The sequence below is a fragment of the Geotrypetes seraphini genome, chromosome 14 (assembly GCF_902459505.1).
Source record: "Geotrypetes seraphini chromosome 14, aGeoSer1.1, whole genome shotgun sequence".
Taxonomy (NCBI): domain Eukaryota; kingdom Metazoa; phylum Chordata; class Amphibia; order Gymnophiona; family Dermophiidae; genus Geotrypetes; species Geotrypetes seraphini.
In genome coordinates, this window is record NC_047097.1 from 5481185 (window position 1) to 5501904 (window position 20720).

The window sequence follows — 20720 nt, forward strand, 5'->3', positions numbered from 1 at the left end:
TCAAAATCATTCATCATTTGTCTAGCTATCCACAGGTGTACCATTGATTCTGCCTTAAATATGGCAAAATGTCAGAAATTGAGTTTGTTATAGTGATTTTCTTTTTGTAGTTCGTTTAGAAGTTAGAATCGGCACACCTTCTGTTTTTCTGAACCAACCACATAGTTCATGGGTATGTTATATTATGTACTCCTGTTTACATTCTTTAAAATTTAATTTTTTACCATGTTTGTTTGGTCCCCAGATTATATTAGTGAAGGTCTTTGCTTATCTTTAATACTTTAGTTGTGATTTTCAGAGCGTGTGAGCATGAATGAACAGATTATCAAATGATAAATGATCTACTTAGAGGGAAATGTTCAAACACAATTTTTATGCAGTTAAACAGATAATTAGATTATTATTCCCTCACCCCCTGGGATTGAAAGTACATGTTTTGTTCAAAGTGCATGCACTGTTATTTTCATAGCCAAAATACTCTGAGATTTGGAAATCCATGTGTCTACTCTGCATTTGCTTCGAAACTGGTAAAAGCTGACCTCATTCTCTTTGAAAATCTATTTGCAAGCCTTCAGGACTAGAATACCTGTGGATGTGCAAGCCTCATGGCCAGTTTCAGAATTTGTCCCTCGGTGCCATAGAATGGCAGATACATTGAAGAATTGTTTTATCCAATATTTTGTGCCGTGCTAAGAAGTAAAAATGCATAGAGTTGGGAGAGTCTGCTTCATAGGGACCTACTTAAGTTTTGTAGATTAAAACTTTACAAACCTTTACTAAGCTATGGCAAAACATGGCCTTAGGGCACCACTGAGGTGACTTTTACGACAGACATAAAATGGCCAATTTTTCACCTTTTTTTGTATTAATGGTCAAGCGCTAATATTACCATTAGTACATGGCCATTAAAAAAAAAAAATTCCTGTATGAGCACTTAACCGCAACCTGTGCTGTAAGTGGTAAGGGTTCACATGGTATTTCTGCGCTAACCAGTTAGTGTGCGGTAATGTGAATGTGCTAACCAGTCAGTTCATGAAAGTCCATTCTCCACCCATAACAGGGCCCTTAAAAAATGTTTTTGAAATATTTTTTTTTGCATGTGCATGTTTCAGAGTTATGGCAGGGCACCTAAGCATGACCAGTGCTTTTCCGTTTTTAAGTCTGTTAGGCGCACATTAGTATCTAGTGCAGCTTAGTAAAACAGCCCCCAAAACATTAGATTACTAGATTCTTGATATACCACATTTCTATAATACAACCAAGGTGGTTTACATATTACATACCACTGTCCCTAGTGGACTCACAATCTAAGTTTGTATCTGGGGCAATGGAGCGTTAAGTGACTTGCCCAGGATCAGAAGGATCCACAGAGGGAACCAAACCCAATTCCCTTGATTCTCGGCTCATTGCGCTAAGCATTAGGCTACTCCTACTTTAGGCATGGAAAGACTAAAAAATGAATTGACTCACAGAAGCAAATTTTATTTAATTTCTCTAATTGAATCAAACAATTGCTGCTGGAGGTATGTTGCTCAAAACTTTTCATTTTGTTTAGTTTCCCGTATTTATCAGTATTCACATGTTGTTGTTTTTTTTCATTTTGTGAGCGGTATCATTATTATAGAAAGAATTTGCACTGTTTTGCACTACAACACATGAGAAATCTTGAAATTTCAAGATTTTTTTTTTCCTGTTCCTATGTCCCTAATTGCTGCAGCAAAGAACTATGAATAATGCTGGTTCTGCTTCTGTTATAGTACAAGGAGTAGAGGAGTAGCCTAAAGGTTAATGCAATAGCTTTGGAACTTGGGGAACTTGTGACTCAGAGCATATCACTTAACCTTCCATTGCCTCAGGTACAAAATAAGTAGCTGTATATAATATGTAATTTGCTTTGATTGTAACCACAGAAAGGCAGTATATCAAATCTCATCCACTTTACTCTTTATAAGAGAAAAATGTAGAAAGTTTGGAATGTTTCCAGGAAGCTGCTATTCCTCTTCTGGCCACTAGGAATAAATGATCAGTTTAGATGAGATACTTGTCAAAATGCATTAAGTGAATTCAGGAGGGAGGGATTCTCTCCAGCAAAATGTAAATTTTTTTTCCAAAAATTCAGTCTCTCTTCAGTTATTTTAAGTAGAAAGTTAAACTTCATAACTCCACAGTTTTTAGGTAGATTTTTCACTATTTAGGAAGGTTCGGACTATCATGGGATTTTGGTGGTGCTGATTTTCCTTTTCTAGCTGAATCTTGGTTTCCATAATTTTGTACTCACTGTGGAAATTACTTTACTGCATGAGCCAGTTCCTTCAGACTTCAACTTACATTTTTCAGGGATTTTTATTTGGCAAGTCCTGTATATAGGGAACGACAGGTGAAGGTTAAAAATATAAATCCTGTAGGGAGATCTGTATATAATTAAGGAACACATGAGGGAGTGGAGGGTTAATTGAGACTTGAACCCTGGCTTCCCTGGTTCTTAGCTTGCTGCTCTAAACCCTAGGTAAATGAATCATAAATTCATACAAGTAATTCGTTGTATGTCTTTTATCAATTTTGGATGTTTTATTGTAAACCGCATAGAATTGTAGGCTATGTGGAATATAAATTTTTTTAAATAAATAAATAATTCGCTAATACTGCTGATGATTAGCAGCAATATCTAAATAAGAAAGAAGGGAAGAAAGGAACATATTTATGCAATATCGCAGTTTTTATTCAGAATAACTTCTTTAGAACTATTTCGTAAGCTATATCATTTTTCAGAACTGATTTTTAAATGAAGAGTTATGTTGTGATCCCTTGGTTTGAGAATACATGTTTTTTAAAATATTTAAAATCTAAAAAGGAGAAAAGAAACTGCCCAAGTCCAAATAAGAACATAAGAATGGCCTTACTGAGTCAGATCAATGGTTTATCAAGCCCAGCAGTCTGTTCTCATGGTGGCCAATCCAGGTCACTAGTACCTGGCCAAAACCCAAGGAGTAGCAACATTCCATGCTACCGATCCAGAGCAAGCAGTGGCTTCCCCCATGTCTTTCTCAATAACAGACTATGTATGGACTTTTTCCTCCAGGAAATTGTCCAAACCTTTCTTAAAACCAGCTACACTATCTGCACTTACCACAGTCCAATAAAGAGAGTAGGTTAAAATGTGGTAAGCCAAATACGTTTTTTAATATTGAATATCATTGTGGATGGGAAAGAATATCAGAAAAATAACAAAAAAGTCATCAGACCTCTTATAGTCACAGATATTAAAAGTCCAGTCCTCAACCAGTTTCTTATAATTTCTCATTCCATCTATATAAAAGAAACCAACCAACATCTTGTGCCAACATGTAAAGTCTTACATAGTTATTCATAAAAGTCAATAATACAGTAAACCCTCGGTTATCCGGTCCTCGTTTATTCAGACTTCGGGTTTAACGAACAAAATATTCGGCATCGGGCACTTCCGAGAATTGAAGTTCAGGCATGCGTACTGCCAGAAAATACACAAGCCTCTAAAACAGATCCGTTTCCGGAAGCAAATTAAGCAAAGAGCGAATCTCTGTGCTACTTTGTGTGAACACTGATGGTTCTCATAAATTAGAACCAGTAGTTGTTGGTAAATCGTGTCATCCAAGAGCTTGCTTAGTTTACCTCAAGTATATTTCAAGCATGGTTTTTTGAAAATTTTGTGCCAGAAGTTAAGAGATTTCTAGTAGAAAAATTATCTATACCAGCACAAAACGTCAAAGCACTGTTAATACTTGACAACACGCCTACGCATCCATCTGAAAAAATTTTATGTAGTCAAAATGGGAAATTTAAATGCACGTTTCTTCCCAAAAATACAACATATATTCTCCAGTCTATAGACCAGGGAATAATTCTGGAAACCAAGACGATATAGAAAAAAACATTTTTGCAAGAAGTTATGGTGGTGTTGGAAGACGAAACCGAAGAAAGAGACGTTGGAGATTGCAAAATCTAAAAAAATATATAATATTAAATCAGCTATAATTTTGTGGCCGCTTGGAAGGTGGTAAAGTGCGAAACATTAGTGAATGAATAGAATAAACTATTAAATAACATCTAGAGCGAATTACAGTTCCACGGATTTGAAGTGGAAGATTTTTACACAACGATGAAAAATGCTGGCGAAAATAATACGAGAAGAAGCTCTATTAGAGTGGCTGGAAGAAGATGAGGGTAATCCTGAGTATCAAATAATGTCGGAGAGTGAGATAGCTCAAGACGTTATAAACCAAAAACTAGCAGATGACGAGAGTGATGAAGAAGAGCCTACAACAAAGAAAATGAAACTGAGTCAAGTTAGAAGTCATCTTTTTAAAAAATCTTTATTGATTTTCAAACTACAAATGCGCAATAAATGATTCACATATTTGTACATTATATAATAAGCGCAACAAACCTTACAAATATTACTGCACAAAGAAATTTTCCCCCACCCTCCCAGTTAATAAACAAATAAATCAAAACCATCATGAAACTATTTATAAATTCCTATCTCAATACCATTTCCATTCCCCCACCCCCCAGGATGTGTATGTTTACATGTCCACAAAATAAAAAATTATTCCTTTTTACAATATTTAGCCAATGGCTCCCAAACATTTATCGACTCATCGTCGGACCCTGAGTTGCAGCAATATTATTCTCATTTCCGCAATTTTAGAGAAATTATAATTAATAAACAACAATGTTCCAAAAGGCAAGAGACATAAGGAACATTTTTTCAGCCAATACGAGAAAAAACTCCCCAACCCAACTCATTGTCAATGTAAATTACGGTAGTTTTTCTTATGATGTGTTTATAAATAAATTTAACTTTTAAGATATATATTTGCTTTAGTACAGTATTTTACTTTCTTAACTCAGTATAAGCAATCAACAATAGTGCTTTGTCAAATTTGTTTGTTTTTTAGAGTAAAATGGTTTTTATTGATGACATTCAACCAGTACAGGTCCAACAAATAAAATTACACAAATTCTTAGTTACCACCTGATGCTTCCCCCCCTGTCAAATATCCTTTCCAGTTGTACCCCTTGGGTCCAATTTAACCCCTCCAGTTACACTTTCCAGTCTTCCATTCTCATACCTCCTAGTCCCTCCCAGATCCCTTTCCACTCCTAGGACTTACCCAGAGGGACAAGACAGGTTAAGTCTCCTTCCACTCTTGTCCAATCTTCACTGGCTCCCAGTGATTTCCAGAATCCATTTCAAATGCTCCTGCCTGGCTTTTAAGATCCCCTAATCCCACTATCCTTTAACTCCTCCTGACTCCACCAGACCCGCCCAAAGATAAACTATTCTTCCCCTCTCTACGCGGTATTCTCTATGCAGGTAAACTGGGAAAATCTCTTTTCTTCAAAATCACAGGTCTTTGGAACGACCTTACTATCCCGTTGCGGAACCTGGGCTCTCTCCAACTATTCCGCAAGCAACTGAAAACTTGGCTCTTCTCTAACATGTAATTCTATTTTCCCCCTTACTCTTCCATTCTATGTATAAGCTCATGTAAACCTTTTCCTTTCTCTTCTTATATTTTAAGTTCTTGTAAACCGTGCTGAACTCCACTTCCGTGGAGAGGATGCGGTATATAAACGTAAGGTTTAGTTTAGTTTAGTGTACAGTGATCAGCAGTACTAAAAGGTTGTATAAATAAAATAGGAAGAGAGTCATCAAACATAGTTAATTACAGAATCCCCCTCTGCTCCCACTTCCACTCTATCACCCCAAATTTGTTTTAAAAAAATATTTATAAGATTTCAAAATAATCACAAAGAATATATCTGTGTAAAAAGTAATATCTTTTTATTCCTACAAGATACAGTATAATCAGCATAAGTATTAAAAAAAAAAAAAAGAGGAGGCTTACAATCACAATCATGAAACGCTCCGTCTTTAACAGTATTCAAATCTAAACTGAAAGCTCATTTTTTTGAGGCTGCTTTAAACTCCTAATTCCAACTCACTGTATGATACCTATCATTCTCTCTGCAAGAAACACCCCAACCCTTATCTGTCCCATTTATTCTGTCTGTCTTAATTAGATTATAAGCTCTTCTGAGCATGGACCATTTATTACATATTGAATATACAACACTGAGTATGCCTTTCAGCGCTAAAGAAATGATAAAAAGTAGTAGTCAGGAAGCCTGCTACTGGAGTTGGAGTCTCTGGTTGGATCACTTACACTATCTACGATGATTAATAATTCGGTAGGCACATATATATATGGGCACATCATAACTACCACAAAACATCCAAAAGGAACTTGAATACTTTATTCTGGCATCACACCATTCTCTTAACAATCTGATTCTTGGCAGAAATGGAGAGGGGGGGGTTCTCCATTGAATAAAGAGAAGCACATGAGTGAAAAGTAATGATATAATATCTTCAAACAAACTTTCTGTTGCAAAGACAGGATTCTGTACTGTAGCAGTTGCTTCCCAGTAGTTGCAAACTTTACAAAAGGGTGTCATTAAAACTCTCAACTCCTCCCCTTCAGTTTTTCCCTCTGAGAAGTTATGTTCTGATCTGCTCTGCTTTCCTTTTATTATTTTTGCAGTCTATTCCTTTTTTCCTGTGTGGCTTCAGAGGTTCTGTTTTTGGGTTTACTCTGCTGGGGAAAGGATGCAGACCCGCAAGGGCAGTCTGCTGCTCTCAGGCAAATCTCTACGAGTACCTGTGGAACCAGCCAGCTTTGTGTCCCTTCAGGTGCTTGGGGTTCATTCCCCTGGGAGCTTGCTCACCCGCTGATTCATAAGGGGCTTGAGCGCAGGCTGTGTGGCCCCTGTGTAACAACCCTTGGGTATCAGGGAGCTGGCTGTGAATTTTCTCCCCCCCAACGCATCATGTAGGGGGATTAACCAGTATTGGAGGACATTGATTCTTCCATCTGCTTCCATTGGTGGCATATTAGCATTGAGTCTATTTGATGCATACCATCTGTACCAATGTTTAAACCATGTCAACGCAGATACATTGCAGTGGACAGAGCTTTGCCAATAAGAATCGAGTTGGGGGCGATACAGGTTGTCATATCTGAAGCGCATCGCCTTTTCAGGCACTCACGCTTCGACGCCTGTGGCACTTTTAATACCATTGATGTTGTATGGTTATGGTGCTTCCTTATTGCTGGACATCACTGCTGATTAAGACTTGATGCTGTTATACATCGATATAATCCCACCCTGCGATACCATTGATACCTGCTCAGTCAGGTATCAGTACATGATTTGAGATTGCAGGAGGATCACTTTTTCTGTAGACTGATCTCTACTTTAGTGTCAGCAACCTCATCGGTGCCAATTAGCCTGACTATAGTTCTCATAAGGCGCAAGGTACTGCTTTGGAGTTTATCCTCAAACGTCACTCTCCTTAGTATCAATGTTCTTTAAATCATCGTCGATGTCATCTGTAGAGCAGTTACTGCAGCATTTGCACTGATGGTACCAGTCCTAGATCCAGGGATATGGGTGTACATTGTCGAAGAATAACTTCACATCGACGCCGGTGTCGTCCTTCTGTGCAGATTGTGTTCCTTACAGGGTGTGCATCCTCTTTGAGGTCCCCCGCCCCTCGGCACCCTGCAGCACCTTTGATACCCACTCAGGTATCAATGTGGGATATTTGTTCCAGGATTGATGACTTTATCCACTGCTTCGCACAGAGTGGTACCGAACATCAGTCACCAGTAAAACACCGATGTTCTTCACATCAAGGCTCTGCACGGCACAGCATTCCATCTCTAGTTTCTTAATTCCCAACAGTCTTTGGACTTTAATTTCCCATGGATTCCGCTGCGCAGACTCACATAAGAAGGGAATTTGATTTCTTACATTGAATTTCTACATTGACATTGATGGTTTGTCATCAGCTTCATCTAGGTCTCCGAAACCAGTTTAGTTTTTGTGACCTGCTTCTAGAGGCTGCTTTGTTCAGTACTGGTCCTGCCTAAGCATTTTGGGGCTATAAGGTACCAAATCCAGTTTTTCTATCAAGGCATTGATCTACATTGCATCCGCCTTTCCATATTAAGTCAGGAATCCACAAGGGGTGTAGAGCCTGTAAGGTGTTTTTTTTTCCTGTTGTCTGGATGTTTCAACATTAACAACACTAGTAGGGAAATCTAACATGGGTGTAGAGCCTGTTAAGTTGGATGCTCTTTCATGTTTAATAAAAACAGCCCCCCAAACCTTTCACAGACTAGAAAGTATATAGCAAGGTCAGCTTATGATGCTTTTGAGATGTCATCCAGAGCATCTGCTATGTCAGTGGCTATTACATTACATTACATTAGTGATTTCTATTCCGCTTGTGCCTTGCGGTTCTAAGCGGATTACAAGTTAGAAGACTGGACATTTCCAGTAGCATTGCAGTACATATAATCAAGAATGCGTTAAGTTACAATTGTTGTTCTGGACTTTTCCAGGATAGATTGGTAGTAGATAGTAGATAGTGATAGGTTGTTTAGACGAATAGAGATAATATTGTCCGGATTCTGCTGTTTAGACGAATAGAGATAATACTGTCCGGATTCGGGTGTTGCTGGTGGTGGTGTTAGGGTAGTCATGAGAGCATTTTCTAATACTTTTGTGAGGTTATGATGATGGGAAGTGTTTTTTGAAGAGATGAGTTTTCTTTTCGGAATGCTTTAATGTCTATTGATTTGGTCAGTAGATTGGTGATGGTAGTATCGATCTTTGCTGCCTGTGTCGCTAAAAGGCTGTCATATAGTTTCTTTCGTCGTGTTCCTTTGAGAGGGGGGTGAGTGAATAGGCTCTGAGTTCTCCTTGATCTGTGTGAGAGGTTACGGTGTAGTCTGTTGTTTAGGTAGCTGGGTGCTGTTCCATGTATTACTTTGTATAGTAGACAGTAGAATTTGAACTGGGATCTTGCTTTTATTGGTAGCCAGTGTGAGTCTAGGTATGCTTTGGTGATGTGGTCATATTTGCCTAGTGAGTAGACGATTCTGAGGGCTGTGTTCTGAACTGTCTGTAATTGTTTTATCATGTAATTTGGGCATGATAGATATAGGCTGTTACAGTAATCTACAATACTCAGTACTAGGGATTGTACTAATATCTTGTATTGATCTTTGTTGAAGAATTTTCTTATTTTTCTTAGGTTACGTATTGTGAAGAATGCTCTTTGGATGATTTTGTGGATTTGAGACTGCATTGTGCAGTTTCTGTCTAGTAGAATTCCCAGGATCTTGAGTGTGCTTTGCATTGGGTACTTGATTGTATTTACTTCTAGTTCTGTGAGAGATGGTTTTTTTTCCCTTTCCAGTAGTAGGAATTTAGTTTTTTCCGAGTTCAGTTTTAGTTTATGACTTGACATCCATTTTTCTACCGTTTCCATTATCATTTTCAGGAGGTTTGTGGATAAGGGGTCTTGAGACGTCTAGCTTGACTAAGAGTCTCTGATAAGGAATTCAATCTCCAGGATAGATTAGCCAATATTTCATGTTTAGGAAAAGAACTTTTTGGTGATTCCATTGAGGTGGCCAAGCAAAAATTGATACTACATGAAAAGAACTGGAATTCTTTAGTTAGAACAAAGAATAAACCTGCAGCTTCACAGCAGTCTGCTAAGCCTTCTTATTCATATCAGAGGCAATATGCTTCTAAACCTTCTGCTTCTAGGCCACCACCACAAAAAAAGCAAAAACAACCAATCAAGCAGAAAGGTGGAAAATGCTATGAATGCTTTACTGCTTTATCCTCTAAGCAGAATCAACCAGGCTTTTTTTAACTGATGCATGCCTCCCATTGTACCATCAATGTATATACAGTACTTTTCAGAATTCTCATACAATTACCTTGAGTATCTTTCCCTACTTATGTTTTTCCTATTGTTTAATGGACATTATCCACAACACCCTTTACTCCATCTTCTTTTTATTCTAAAGGAACCTGGAGGTTAGAGAGTGGTTGTAGGGGAGGAGGCGGCTACTACATCCTTTTTAGGATGTTTTTTTAAATTACTCCAGTTTATAGCAAACAGTTTCTCACTTGAAGTTTCATGATCTGAAGTCGGAGGGTTGTACGCTCGAACATCAGTGCGCACTACCAAAATTCCAATAGATTATAATTATACCTCTGAACCTATTCTGCTATGCATTTTAAATAGGTCACACTCCTATCTTTCAGTTTCATTTCCATATCTAGAGGGAGAAAATAAACATGCTCAGACACAATGAGCATATGCAAGTTTTATAACATTGCATACTATCATTGACTATTGTTCCACTGCATTATGCTGGGATCTCGTCTTACTTTGGTGATATGTTGTGACCTCTAAACTACCTCTAGGCCACCTCCTTTTTATCTCTTATTGATAGTACATTTCGTTTCTGATAATGTGGTACAGTCATGTCCTTTGTAAGACTCATTCTTGTTTTCTTATTCCTTATGGGAAGACTCGGAACTCCTCCATGGTGACATCGAAATTCTGTAATCTTGTTCCACCGTCTGAATCATTTTAACTGGCCCTGAGGTCAATAAAACTGATCTCTTACTAGATCCATTTCTTTATGGTCTAGCATGGTACTTTTTTTCTTACTTTTACCTAGCAAGGAGGAGTTCAGGGCTGCTGTGGAGGAGCCGAGTGGTTGGCCTGAAGCCTTCTTTCTGCCATCATGCTTCTAAATTTCTGTAGTGTGCATTTCAGCCTGCTTGTAGTTCCTTCAATGGAGTTGGGTACTGGAAATATTCTCGCACATTTCTCTAGTTTCTATTTCTAAAATCCACAGACAAAACCTTGTTCTGAATCTACGTGGTTTTCTGGCTGGCCCTCTGATCTTATGCTTATGCATAAGCCATATGGCATCCACAGTTCATGTTAGCCCTATTCGCCTCAGTGCTTCAGTGGTTTCTGGCATCTTAGTGGTCTGAAGCTTTCGACCCCTTACCTGAGAACATTAAGGTCACTTCAAAATCTTGTCAGTGATGGATGCATCCAGTCAGTCCTCATTGCATCCTTCTCTGTGCAACGCTGAGTTTTCTCCTGCGGGTTACCCATTTCCTCTAATATTTTCTGTTACTTGTGACCACTTTCCTTGGAGCATATCTGTTGCTGCACAGGAAGATTCTGTTTAGCACCTCAACTCTGCAGGTATAGTGCCTTTTTTCGTTTAGTTAGGTCGCTATCAACTCTTTGACATCTTACCTTCAGTTGATGCTGCTAGCTCAGAAGTAATATCTTCCATTTTGGGGGGCACCATACGACTAAGCTCTGTTTCCCATCATCCCTCCTCTATAGCAAAGTGAGAGGGTAAGGAGTTCAATAGCAAAGGCTTGTTATTTGTTTTTCCTGTTCACATTCTTGGGTACACATGTTTTCTTGTTGCACTTATTTACTATAATATATGTAAATTATGGAATCAACTCCCTCCTGCCATTAGGGCAATTGATAACTTATTGACCTTCCGGAAAGCAGTAAAGACACTTTTTTTCATGGACCGGATCAATTCTGGTCTCAAACTTTGACAGACCTTGCTTCAACGTACCTTACCTCAGAACACCTGTGCCTGCTAACCAGTTCTACCGTTCACTGTAGATATGTTAATACCCATTCGTGACTATGATTTATTTTCTTAGATTCTACAAAACATGTGTTCTTAGTCACATTCTCTATAAGTTGTAAGTTATTGATTCTGTAGCTTTGTGTTTTGATTCTGTAGCTTGTTATTGACTCTGTAATGTATGTATCTCTGTTCCTGGAAACGTTGTGTATGTTTCCTTGTAACCCGTTCTGGGCTATAAAAATAAATAAATAAATAAATACTACTCAGGGCCACATTTATCATGGCTCTTTTCTCTGTTTGTTATTTTTACTGGGAGAAAATTTATATATATTTGATTCCCAAGTTTCTAATGCGAAATTAACCAGGCTACACTACTTTACTTCTAGAAGTATACTTTCATGGGTTCAGGTCCCAATTTTAGTAACGCTCTACCCTTGCTAAGTTCTTATTTTTTTCAATAAATAAGGAGCCTAAAAAAAAAGTCATCAACTTTTTGTTTTTACAGGGATACTAAACAATTCTGTTCACTCGTTCCTTATTAAATCTCTGAAGGGATTTCGTCTTTACTGACATATTTCTTGTGTAATATGCTTCCCCCTTCTGTTCTCTGCTAATTCTCTCATTTTAAGGCTTATTACAATCCTTTCTCAGCCTTCTAGAGAGAGAGAGAAAAAAAAAAAAAATATATATATATAGTAACAATATTTTTTGTCAGGAGGTTATTTTCTCCACAGTAAGCCGCTATGTCGTTTAAATTTTATACTTCATAGCACTGGCTTTTCTTTCCTTCTAGGATAGTTCCTCCTTTTTATCCTCTCAGACTATTCTTTTCACGAGAAGCATGCTTTCGTTGTTTACAAAATGTTTTTCCTTCTCATTCGTATCTACTCTAAGACCTGGCTGATTTCTCCTGTTAATTTGATTTGTTACATATGGGTGCATTTATCAGTAGTCCTTTCTTACTTGATTCTTGAATCTTTTTTTGGCGTCTCCCTCTATAATTAGATTCACCTGCCTCTAGGAGGTTGTTTATTATTTTCTCAACCTCCATACATATGAGTTTTCTCAGAATTCTTTTACTTCTAGTAGAGCATGGAGTTCCTCTATTCATTTTTTCCGTTAGGTTCCTTCCCTTGCCTCCGCACTCTCAGATCAGACATGGTTTTTGCGAGGCAACTCAAATTTTTCTGAGTTCTTGGAACCCAACTCTCCCTCCATTCCTTTACTAAAGCTAGGGAGTCCCACATGTGAGAATATGCTGTCTGCTTGTGTAAGGATAAAGTACAGTTACTTACCATAACAGCTGTTATCTGGGAACAGCGGGCAGATATTCTCACAACCCGCCCTCCTCCCCTAGTTGTCTTCTGCGCTTGGGCATAGAACTGACAACCTCATGAGCTGGCATCGGGCGGGAAGGCACTCACACATGCGCAGTGCGGGCAGTCTAAAAGCTTATTAAAGCTTAAAGTGATACTACACTTTCCACTGTCCGTACCAGGACTCCGTGGATGATGTCACCCAAACGTGAGAATATCTGCCTGCTGTCCCAGGATAACACTTAATAACCAGCTTCTCCTAAAATACACTTGTTTGGGTTTTCTTCAGGAATTAAAGCAAATGAAAATAATAAAACTCTCAGCTGTGGGGTTATCCAATTGTGTTAATCCTACTTGTTAATGGAAAAGACAAACATATAACAGGGTGCGGGATAGACAGCAGAATAAATCACATACCCCATTCACCTTCCTGAGGAGTTGATGCTTGAGGTTTTCTGAACTCTGTGAGATCCATCCATGTTAGTGCTGTCATATGGCATTCCCCTGGTTGTTCATCTGATCTCTCTTGGCTGTCGACAAATAACTCCCATGGCAAACAAAACAAAAGGTTTGGAAGTCAAAGTCCATTACAGCAAAAATAACTACAATAAAAGGATAACTTGAAATATCACATGCTGTGCTGACTTGTTGGATAGACTGGATGGACCATGCAGGTCTTTATTTGCCATAATTTGCTATGTTACAGCACAATTTTATTTTGAGGTAGTGGTAAGATGGCTGCTTAGATGATCTCAGTCCTAGGACGGTATATAAAATTTTAATAAAACTTGAAACTTTTAATAACAAACTTAGTAGCAATGAGGGAGGGGCATTATAAATAGAATTAATTGATTAGAGCAGTGAAATAGTTTAAATCTTGCTTTCTTGCTGAGCATGTACACCTAGACATGTGAATTTACCTGACAAATTTGGTGATAAAACCTGACTTCCCTTCACTTTCTTTTGGTAGCTGTCATCAGAACTGATATACCGGTAGTCACCTCAAAGGTGTAAACTTTAAATATTTAACGTACTAAATTCTAAAGTACATTAAAATTCAATTTAAATTAATTGTTCTCTATATATCTGAACATTTAAGAGGATCCCACTGTATTTCAGTATTGTACTTTTTATGGCAAGACTTTTTAAAATAATCTGTGAACACCTTTAAGAAGATGCAGCTATCATGTGAAGTATGTTTGTCTTTTAGAGCAAAGTCGGCGAGATGACCTAGAAGCACTGGGGCACATGTTCATGTATTTCCTCCGAGGCAGTCTACCTTGGCAAGGGCTAAAGGTATATTTTATAAGGAAATCCTTTATACATTAATCCTCTTGTAATTTAAGGCCAGGTGAGTTGTCTATAATAAGGTCATATGTAAAATATGCAGTTCAGATTACTACCCTGAAAATAATCAGATTTGCAATGTTTATACCCTTTCGTAGCCTTTTCCCAATTGGTGTAGTCAAATGACACAAACCTTCTGTTTTGGATTAATGAAAAAATATATATATGTACTCTAGGATTTCTTTTATTTAGCCTCCATTTCAAAAGGAGAGGTGACCTAATTAATCTCTCTTGAAGTCCCAGCATTTTTGAGGGCTAAATCTCTCACAAAAGATGATAATTATGCTTTTAACTGCAGAACAGCTGAGGAAAAGGTAGGTGCTTTGGTAGGGATTTTTCTGGGTGGGTTTTTTTTTCTATAGGTGCAAATACTTATGCAATATGCAGTATGATTGGGAAACCTAGAGTCACCAAAGTTGTTGGCATCAGTTACAGCTTCTGCATCTGTACAGAAAATGTGATCCAAGAAGAGGGGCTGGTTCCATGTACAAGATGTCTTCAGCTTGAATCTCTTATTAAAGAGGTGAAAGAACTGAAAGAGGAGGTGGGAGGTTGAGAAGCATCCACAAAAATGAGAAACACATTGATGAAATGCATCAAAGGTTTTCAGCAATGGGAAAAAAGAAGCTGTGCTGAAAGAGGACAACTGGACTCAGATGAGACCTTGCAGTATCAATATCTTGATTCCACCTGCCCTCAAACTGAAGAATGTATGTAGCCCTGGAAGTAGAACAGATGAGAGCATCCCAGGGAGAGAAGGAACCGAAGATCAAAATTCCCAAAGTTGCTAGATCAGTGACCACTAGGAGGCAAAAGGTAGTGGTGGTTGGTGATCCCTTCTGAGGGGTTCAGAAGGGATCACCATACTGCAAACCATACTTGATGTTCCTGACAGGTGCCAAAATTTGAGATGTTTTGGAAAGCTTGTCAAGATTCATCAAGCCTAATGACTTTTCTGATGTTGTTTATCCATGTTGTCACAAATGATACTGCTAGGTAACCCTCCAAACATATAAAAAGTGACTTAATGTCTTTGGGAGAAAAGAAGCAGCAGACAGGTGGTATTTTCATCAATCCTCGCATCCTGGAGACAAATGCATGACTGCACAGATGGTGTCTGGAATGGACATGGAATGATTTTCCAAGGGCCGCTGAGTATCTATCATGGGAAGATGTGTCATTAAATACCTCTACACAAATGGGAAAAAGGGGCAACGTCTGGAAAGCAATATATACTAATGCCCGTAGTATGGGAAATAAGGTTCTGAATTTAGAGGCTGTGATGAAAGAGACTGATTAGGATTTAATGGTGGTTGCGGAGACAGTTCATGGAGAATCATGACTGGGATATAGTTATTCTGGACTATAATCTGATCAGAAAGATGGGGTAGGAATAAAGGAATGGGGAGAGTAGCATTAAATGTTAAAGAAGATAATAAAGCCACACAATTGAAGGCCCTCAATGTAAGGAAGAGGCACTGTGGGTCAATCTGTAAAAAGAGAATGGAAAATCTATGAATATTGGTATGATATTCAGGTCTTTTTCACAGACAGAAGACAGATTTAATTAAATACATACAAAATATAGCTGTGAAAGGGGACGTACTACTAATAGATGATTTTAATATGACAGATATTGATTGGGTATCCTTATTGTGCGGCCTTCTAGAAGTAGGGAGATCGTGGATTCTCTAGGAGTCTGTGTCAACGGTACCGTAACAGAAGTGCGCCGGACAAAAGCGCACCAACAATCCCATGCAGGGACTTATGCACACCGGATTAAACACTTACTGTTAGCGCTGTGAGAGGGTGTGTGGGGGGAACACCCCCCCACTAAACTTAGAAGTGTTCGTGCTCCCATTGAGGGGGGAACCTCCCACTACACTGAAAACTGCCATTTTGCTTAGTTTTTTGGGTATTCGGCAGTTTTTAGTGTAGTGGGGGGGGGGTCCTCCATCCTCCCAATGGGAGCACGAACACTTCTAAGTTTAGTGGGGGGTTCCCCCCACATACCCTCTCACAGCGCTAACAGTAAGCATTTTAATCTGGCGTGCCTAAGTCCCTGGGCGGTATTGTCGGCGCGATTGTCGGCATGTTTTTGTCTGGCGTGGGAATGATGGGTCACCGTTTCATCAGTTGATAATGGAACCCACACAAGATGGGGCTATACTGGACTTAGTGCTTATGAATGGGGTGAGTGTTTCTGATGTTATATTGAATGATTATCTGGCGTTCAATTATAACTGAATGGTGTGGTTTAATATTAAGATAGGCATAGAGAGAGTTCATTCAAAATTGAAGGATCTAGATTAAAAAAAAAAAATACTAACTTTGTTCAGATGGAACATCTTGAAGAAAGAGGAAAGAGAATGGGGACTTATATACCAGCTTTTTGTGACTTTGGTATTTCAAAGCTGACGTTCGGAGTGGTGGGCACTGGGTCACAAGGAGCAGCACTGGGATTTTATCTCACAGTCTCTGGGTACAGAGGCAGCAGCTCTACTAGTGAGCCACACCTTCCCAGTGGGCAATACTGAAAGGAGCTATTGTAAGAGCAACAAACATTTTTGTAAGAGGAAAAGAAGGCCGGTTTGGTTCTCAAAAGTAGTAGCTAAAAAGGTAAAGAAAAAGTGGTTAGCCTTCATAAAATACAAGCGATTGCAGAAATAGGAAGACATATGATAATATCTGAAAACCTAAGAGAAGCTGGTACAGTACTCAGGAAAGCAAAGATGCAATGGAAGAAAAAAATAGCCAGTATGATAAAATGGGGAGATAAGACATATTTTTACATATATTAATGATGGGAGGAAGTGCAAAAGTTGCATTGTGAGATTCAAAGGTAAAGGGGAGGAACATGTAGAAACTGATGAGCATAAGGCTACTACTACTATTTATCACTTATATAGCACTCTATTATCACTATATAGTGCTGAAAGGTGTATGCAGTGCTGTACATTTTGACATTTAATAGACTGTCCCTGCTCAGAAGACTTGCTTAACAAATTTTTCTGTTCTGCATTCACAGCTGAAGGGCAGGGAGCATGATCACAGAAGACAAACACAACTAAGAATGGAGGTGTGGTAGACCCTGAATGATTTTCAGAGAACTGTGTTCATGAGGAACTAGCTAAACTAAAGGCAGAGAGCAATGGGGCCGGATGGCATAAATGATAGGGTACTGAAGGAACTTTTGGTGGCTCTACTGGCTGACATTTTCAATGCTTCTCTAGATCAGGAGCTGTTCTAAAAGACTGGAGAAGGATGGCTGTGGCTTCTCTCCACAAAAGTGGAGGTAAGGAATAGGTTGGGAACTACATGCTGATAAGAATAACTTCTGGATATGTAAATTAATGGAAATGTTTTTAACACAAAGAATAATGAAGTTCCAATAGATTATAGGATTTGAGACAATTTGGTTTCACTAGATTCAGGTCTTGTCAGACAAATCCAATTAATTTTTTTGACTGGAAAACTAGAGAGTTGGATTGAGGAGAGAGTGGTAGGTGTGGTGTATTTAGATTTTAACAAAGCCTTTGATGATGATCTGTATAAACGGAGTGCCTTAAATATTGGCCCTAAAGTGACCAGCTGGGTTAGAGTTAGGTTGAGTGAAAGGTGACAGAGGATAGTGGTAAATGGAGCTCATTCTGGATGTTACCAGTAGTGTGCCACAAGGTTCAATTCTTGGTTCAATACTTTTTAACATTTTTGTAAGCGATATTGCTGAAGATCTGTTTGGTAAGGCTTGCCTCTTTGTGAATGATGACAAAATCTGTAATAGGGTAGACATCCCTGATGGTGTAGACTACATGAGGATGGCCATAATGAAGCTTGAAGAATGGTCCAGAATTTGGCAGCTAAGATTTAATGCTAAAAAAAATTGCAGGGTCAAGCATTTGGACTGCAAAAACCTGAGGGAACAGTAAGTTTAGGGCAGTGCTTTTACTAATTTTTAAGTGAGGGCCATTTTGGATCCAAAAGGGTTGAAGGAGAGCCGACAACTTCCTACTTGGGGCCATGACACCAATAATACTTCTCGACATTAATTCCTACCAGAACACTTGGCCTTGGTCACACATGCAGAAAACAGATAAACCCTATGGAAATACAGGACCACAAACTAAAAGTCGTAATATACACAAGCAAAACCCTGAGACACCAGAGTATGCATGCAGTAAAACATCAGAGAAATGCAGAATATAGACAGCAGATGTAAATTCTCAAAACTGACATATTTCAATCACTAAATTGAAAATAAAATCATTTTCCTACCTTTGTCGTCTGGTGGTTTTTATTTTTGTAATATAAGTGCTATATAAGTCTCTGGTTGCACTTCCTTCTGTCTGTGCTCTTAACTTTGCTTCAAGGGCCTTCTTATCCATTTGCTGTTTTTCTCTGCCTTAAATTCATCTTTGGCATTCACTTTTAACATTCTATTTTCTTCCATTTTTCTTCCTTCTCTATCTACTTTTCCATGTCTTTCCTTCCCATGTATCCATATGCACTATTTCTTCTCTCTTTCTGTCTTCACCTCCCCTCCATCCATGTGCACCATCTCCTCCCTCTTTCTTCTCCCCTATTCCCATCTATCCATAAACAGTATTTCTTCCATCTCTCTTCCCTTCTCATCCCTGTGCACATCTCCCTCTCTCTTCCCGCTCCCATTGTCTAACATCTATCTTCCCCCTTTCTCTCTCTTATAATCTGGGATCTTTCTCCTCTCCTTCCCACACTTTAGCATCTCTCTACCCTCCTTCCCTTCCCTCCTCCCCTCTTTGTTTTCTAGCATCTCTCTCTCTTTCCCTCCCTCTACCATAGTTTTGAATCTCTCCTTCATCCTTCCCTTCCCTTCCCTGGTCTGGCATCGCTGTCTCCTTCCCTTCTCCTCCCATGATTTGGCATCTCTATCTCCTCCTTCCCTTTCTTCCCCTGGAGGTCTGGAATCTTTATTTCCCTTTTCTCTCTATCCCCGCGGTCTAGTGTCTGTTACTCTCATCATGCATTCCTCCCCCCCCCCCCAAATGTAGTATCCAGTGCTTGCTCACCATTCTCATTCCCAGCAGCACATATCATTTAATTTGGAAATAACAACTGATATCCCAGTAGATAGATACTGGAGAGAATTTGTAACAGTTACGGAACTTCAGGTCAGAATGTTATGCAACAAGACTAGGACAAAGCAAATGTTCCTTGGACCCGTTTCCATCTTACATCTTCTGAGAAATCTCCAATCAAGCTATCTCCTGGTAAACCATTATGATAAACCATATTTTAGATAATGGCTTTTTTTCTGCATCTATGGGCCATATAGTTCTTACCCCACTACTGAAAAATACTGATCTAAATCCTGCTGCTCCGATGAATTATCATCCTATTGCCAGCATTCCTTTAGTAACTAAGCAGATTGAGTCATCGTTTTCAAACAACTTTCAACTTATTTAGATAAATTTTCCATTTTGTTGCCCTTTCAACATTGATTCCATTCTAATTTTAGTACAGAAACCTTATTACTATCACTGATTTCTAAGATTCAAAACCTATTATCCCAGAATCGCTATGCCATAATTACAATTTGATCTTTCAGCAGTCTTTGACATAGTAAACCGTCATGTTCTAGTTTAACTGCTTTCTGATATGGACATGGAGGATAAAGTTCTGACCTGATTCAAAAAATTTCTTTCATTGAGGTCCTGTGTAATGAACTTTGGGTGCACTTCATCTTCTGCATGATCACTGGTGTTCCCCAGGGTTCCTTCTACTATCCTCTACATGACTACATTAAAATTTTAAAAAACTAAGCCCTATCGAATCGCTATTTACTTATGCGGATTATATTTTTATTTTGCTTGAAGTCGACCCTAATTTGATTAATCTTACAGCCAACATAAATTCTTGCTTATCCAAATTACAGTCGTAGTCATCTCTGGTTCAAATGAAATTAAACACAATAAAAACAAAATTACCTTGGTTTGGTCCAGAATTTGCAAACTTTCCTAATTCAAGTACCTTAATTCCAGTGATGATCTGCTAATTGAGTCATCATCTAGAGTGTTGGGAATATTTTTTGACTCCTCCCTCTTTCCATTGTCAGGTGAACCTTCTGATTAAGAAATGTTTCCTCAGTTTGCATACACTGAAAAGCATCCATCACCTGTTTTATCCACATCATTTTGCAATTTTGGTCTAATCCATCATTTTGGCACAACTGGACTATTGTAACTCCATTTACGTGGGTTTGCGCAAAGGAAATGAAAAGAGACTCCAGTTAATTAAAAATACTGTTGCAAGATTGATCTTTGGTAAAACAAAGTATGACCATGTGTCATCTCTGTTAAAGAGTTTACATTGGCTTCCTTTTTGATTGAGAGCTCACTTTAAATGTGCCTGCATAGTATTTAAAATCTTACATGGCATATTTGATTTGTTGGTCTCTCTAGCTTTAAATTCTTTGAGATCCTCAAGTTGTAGAACTATCCATGTATTTAAATTTTCTTTTCCCAAT

The 20720-nt window shown here is 38.5% G+C and overlaps 1 protein-coding gene across 6 annotated transcripts in view; it reads left to right on the forward strand.

Moving 5' to 3' along the window:
* CSNK1G1 (casein kinase 1 gamma 1) overlaps positions 1–20720 on the forward strand; it is a 255154-nt gene that overhangs the window by 140855 nt on the left and 93579 nt on the right. For all 6 annotated transcript variants that reach the window (XM_033919970.1, XM_033919969.1, XM_033919968.1 and 3 more), the window contains one exon: positions 14079–14164. In XM_033919970.1, the coding sequence (XP_033775861.1) occupies positions 14079–14164 (86 nt within the window). The remainder of the gene's footprint in view (positions 1–14078; positions 14165–20720) is intronic.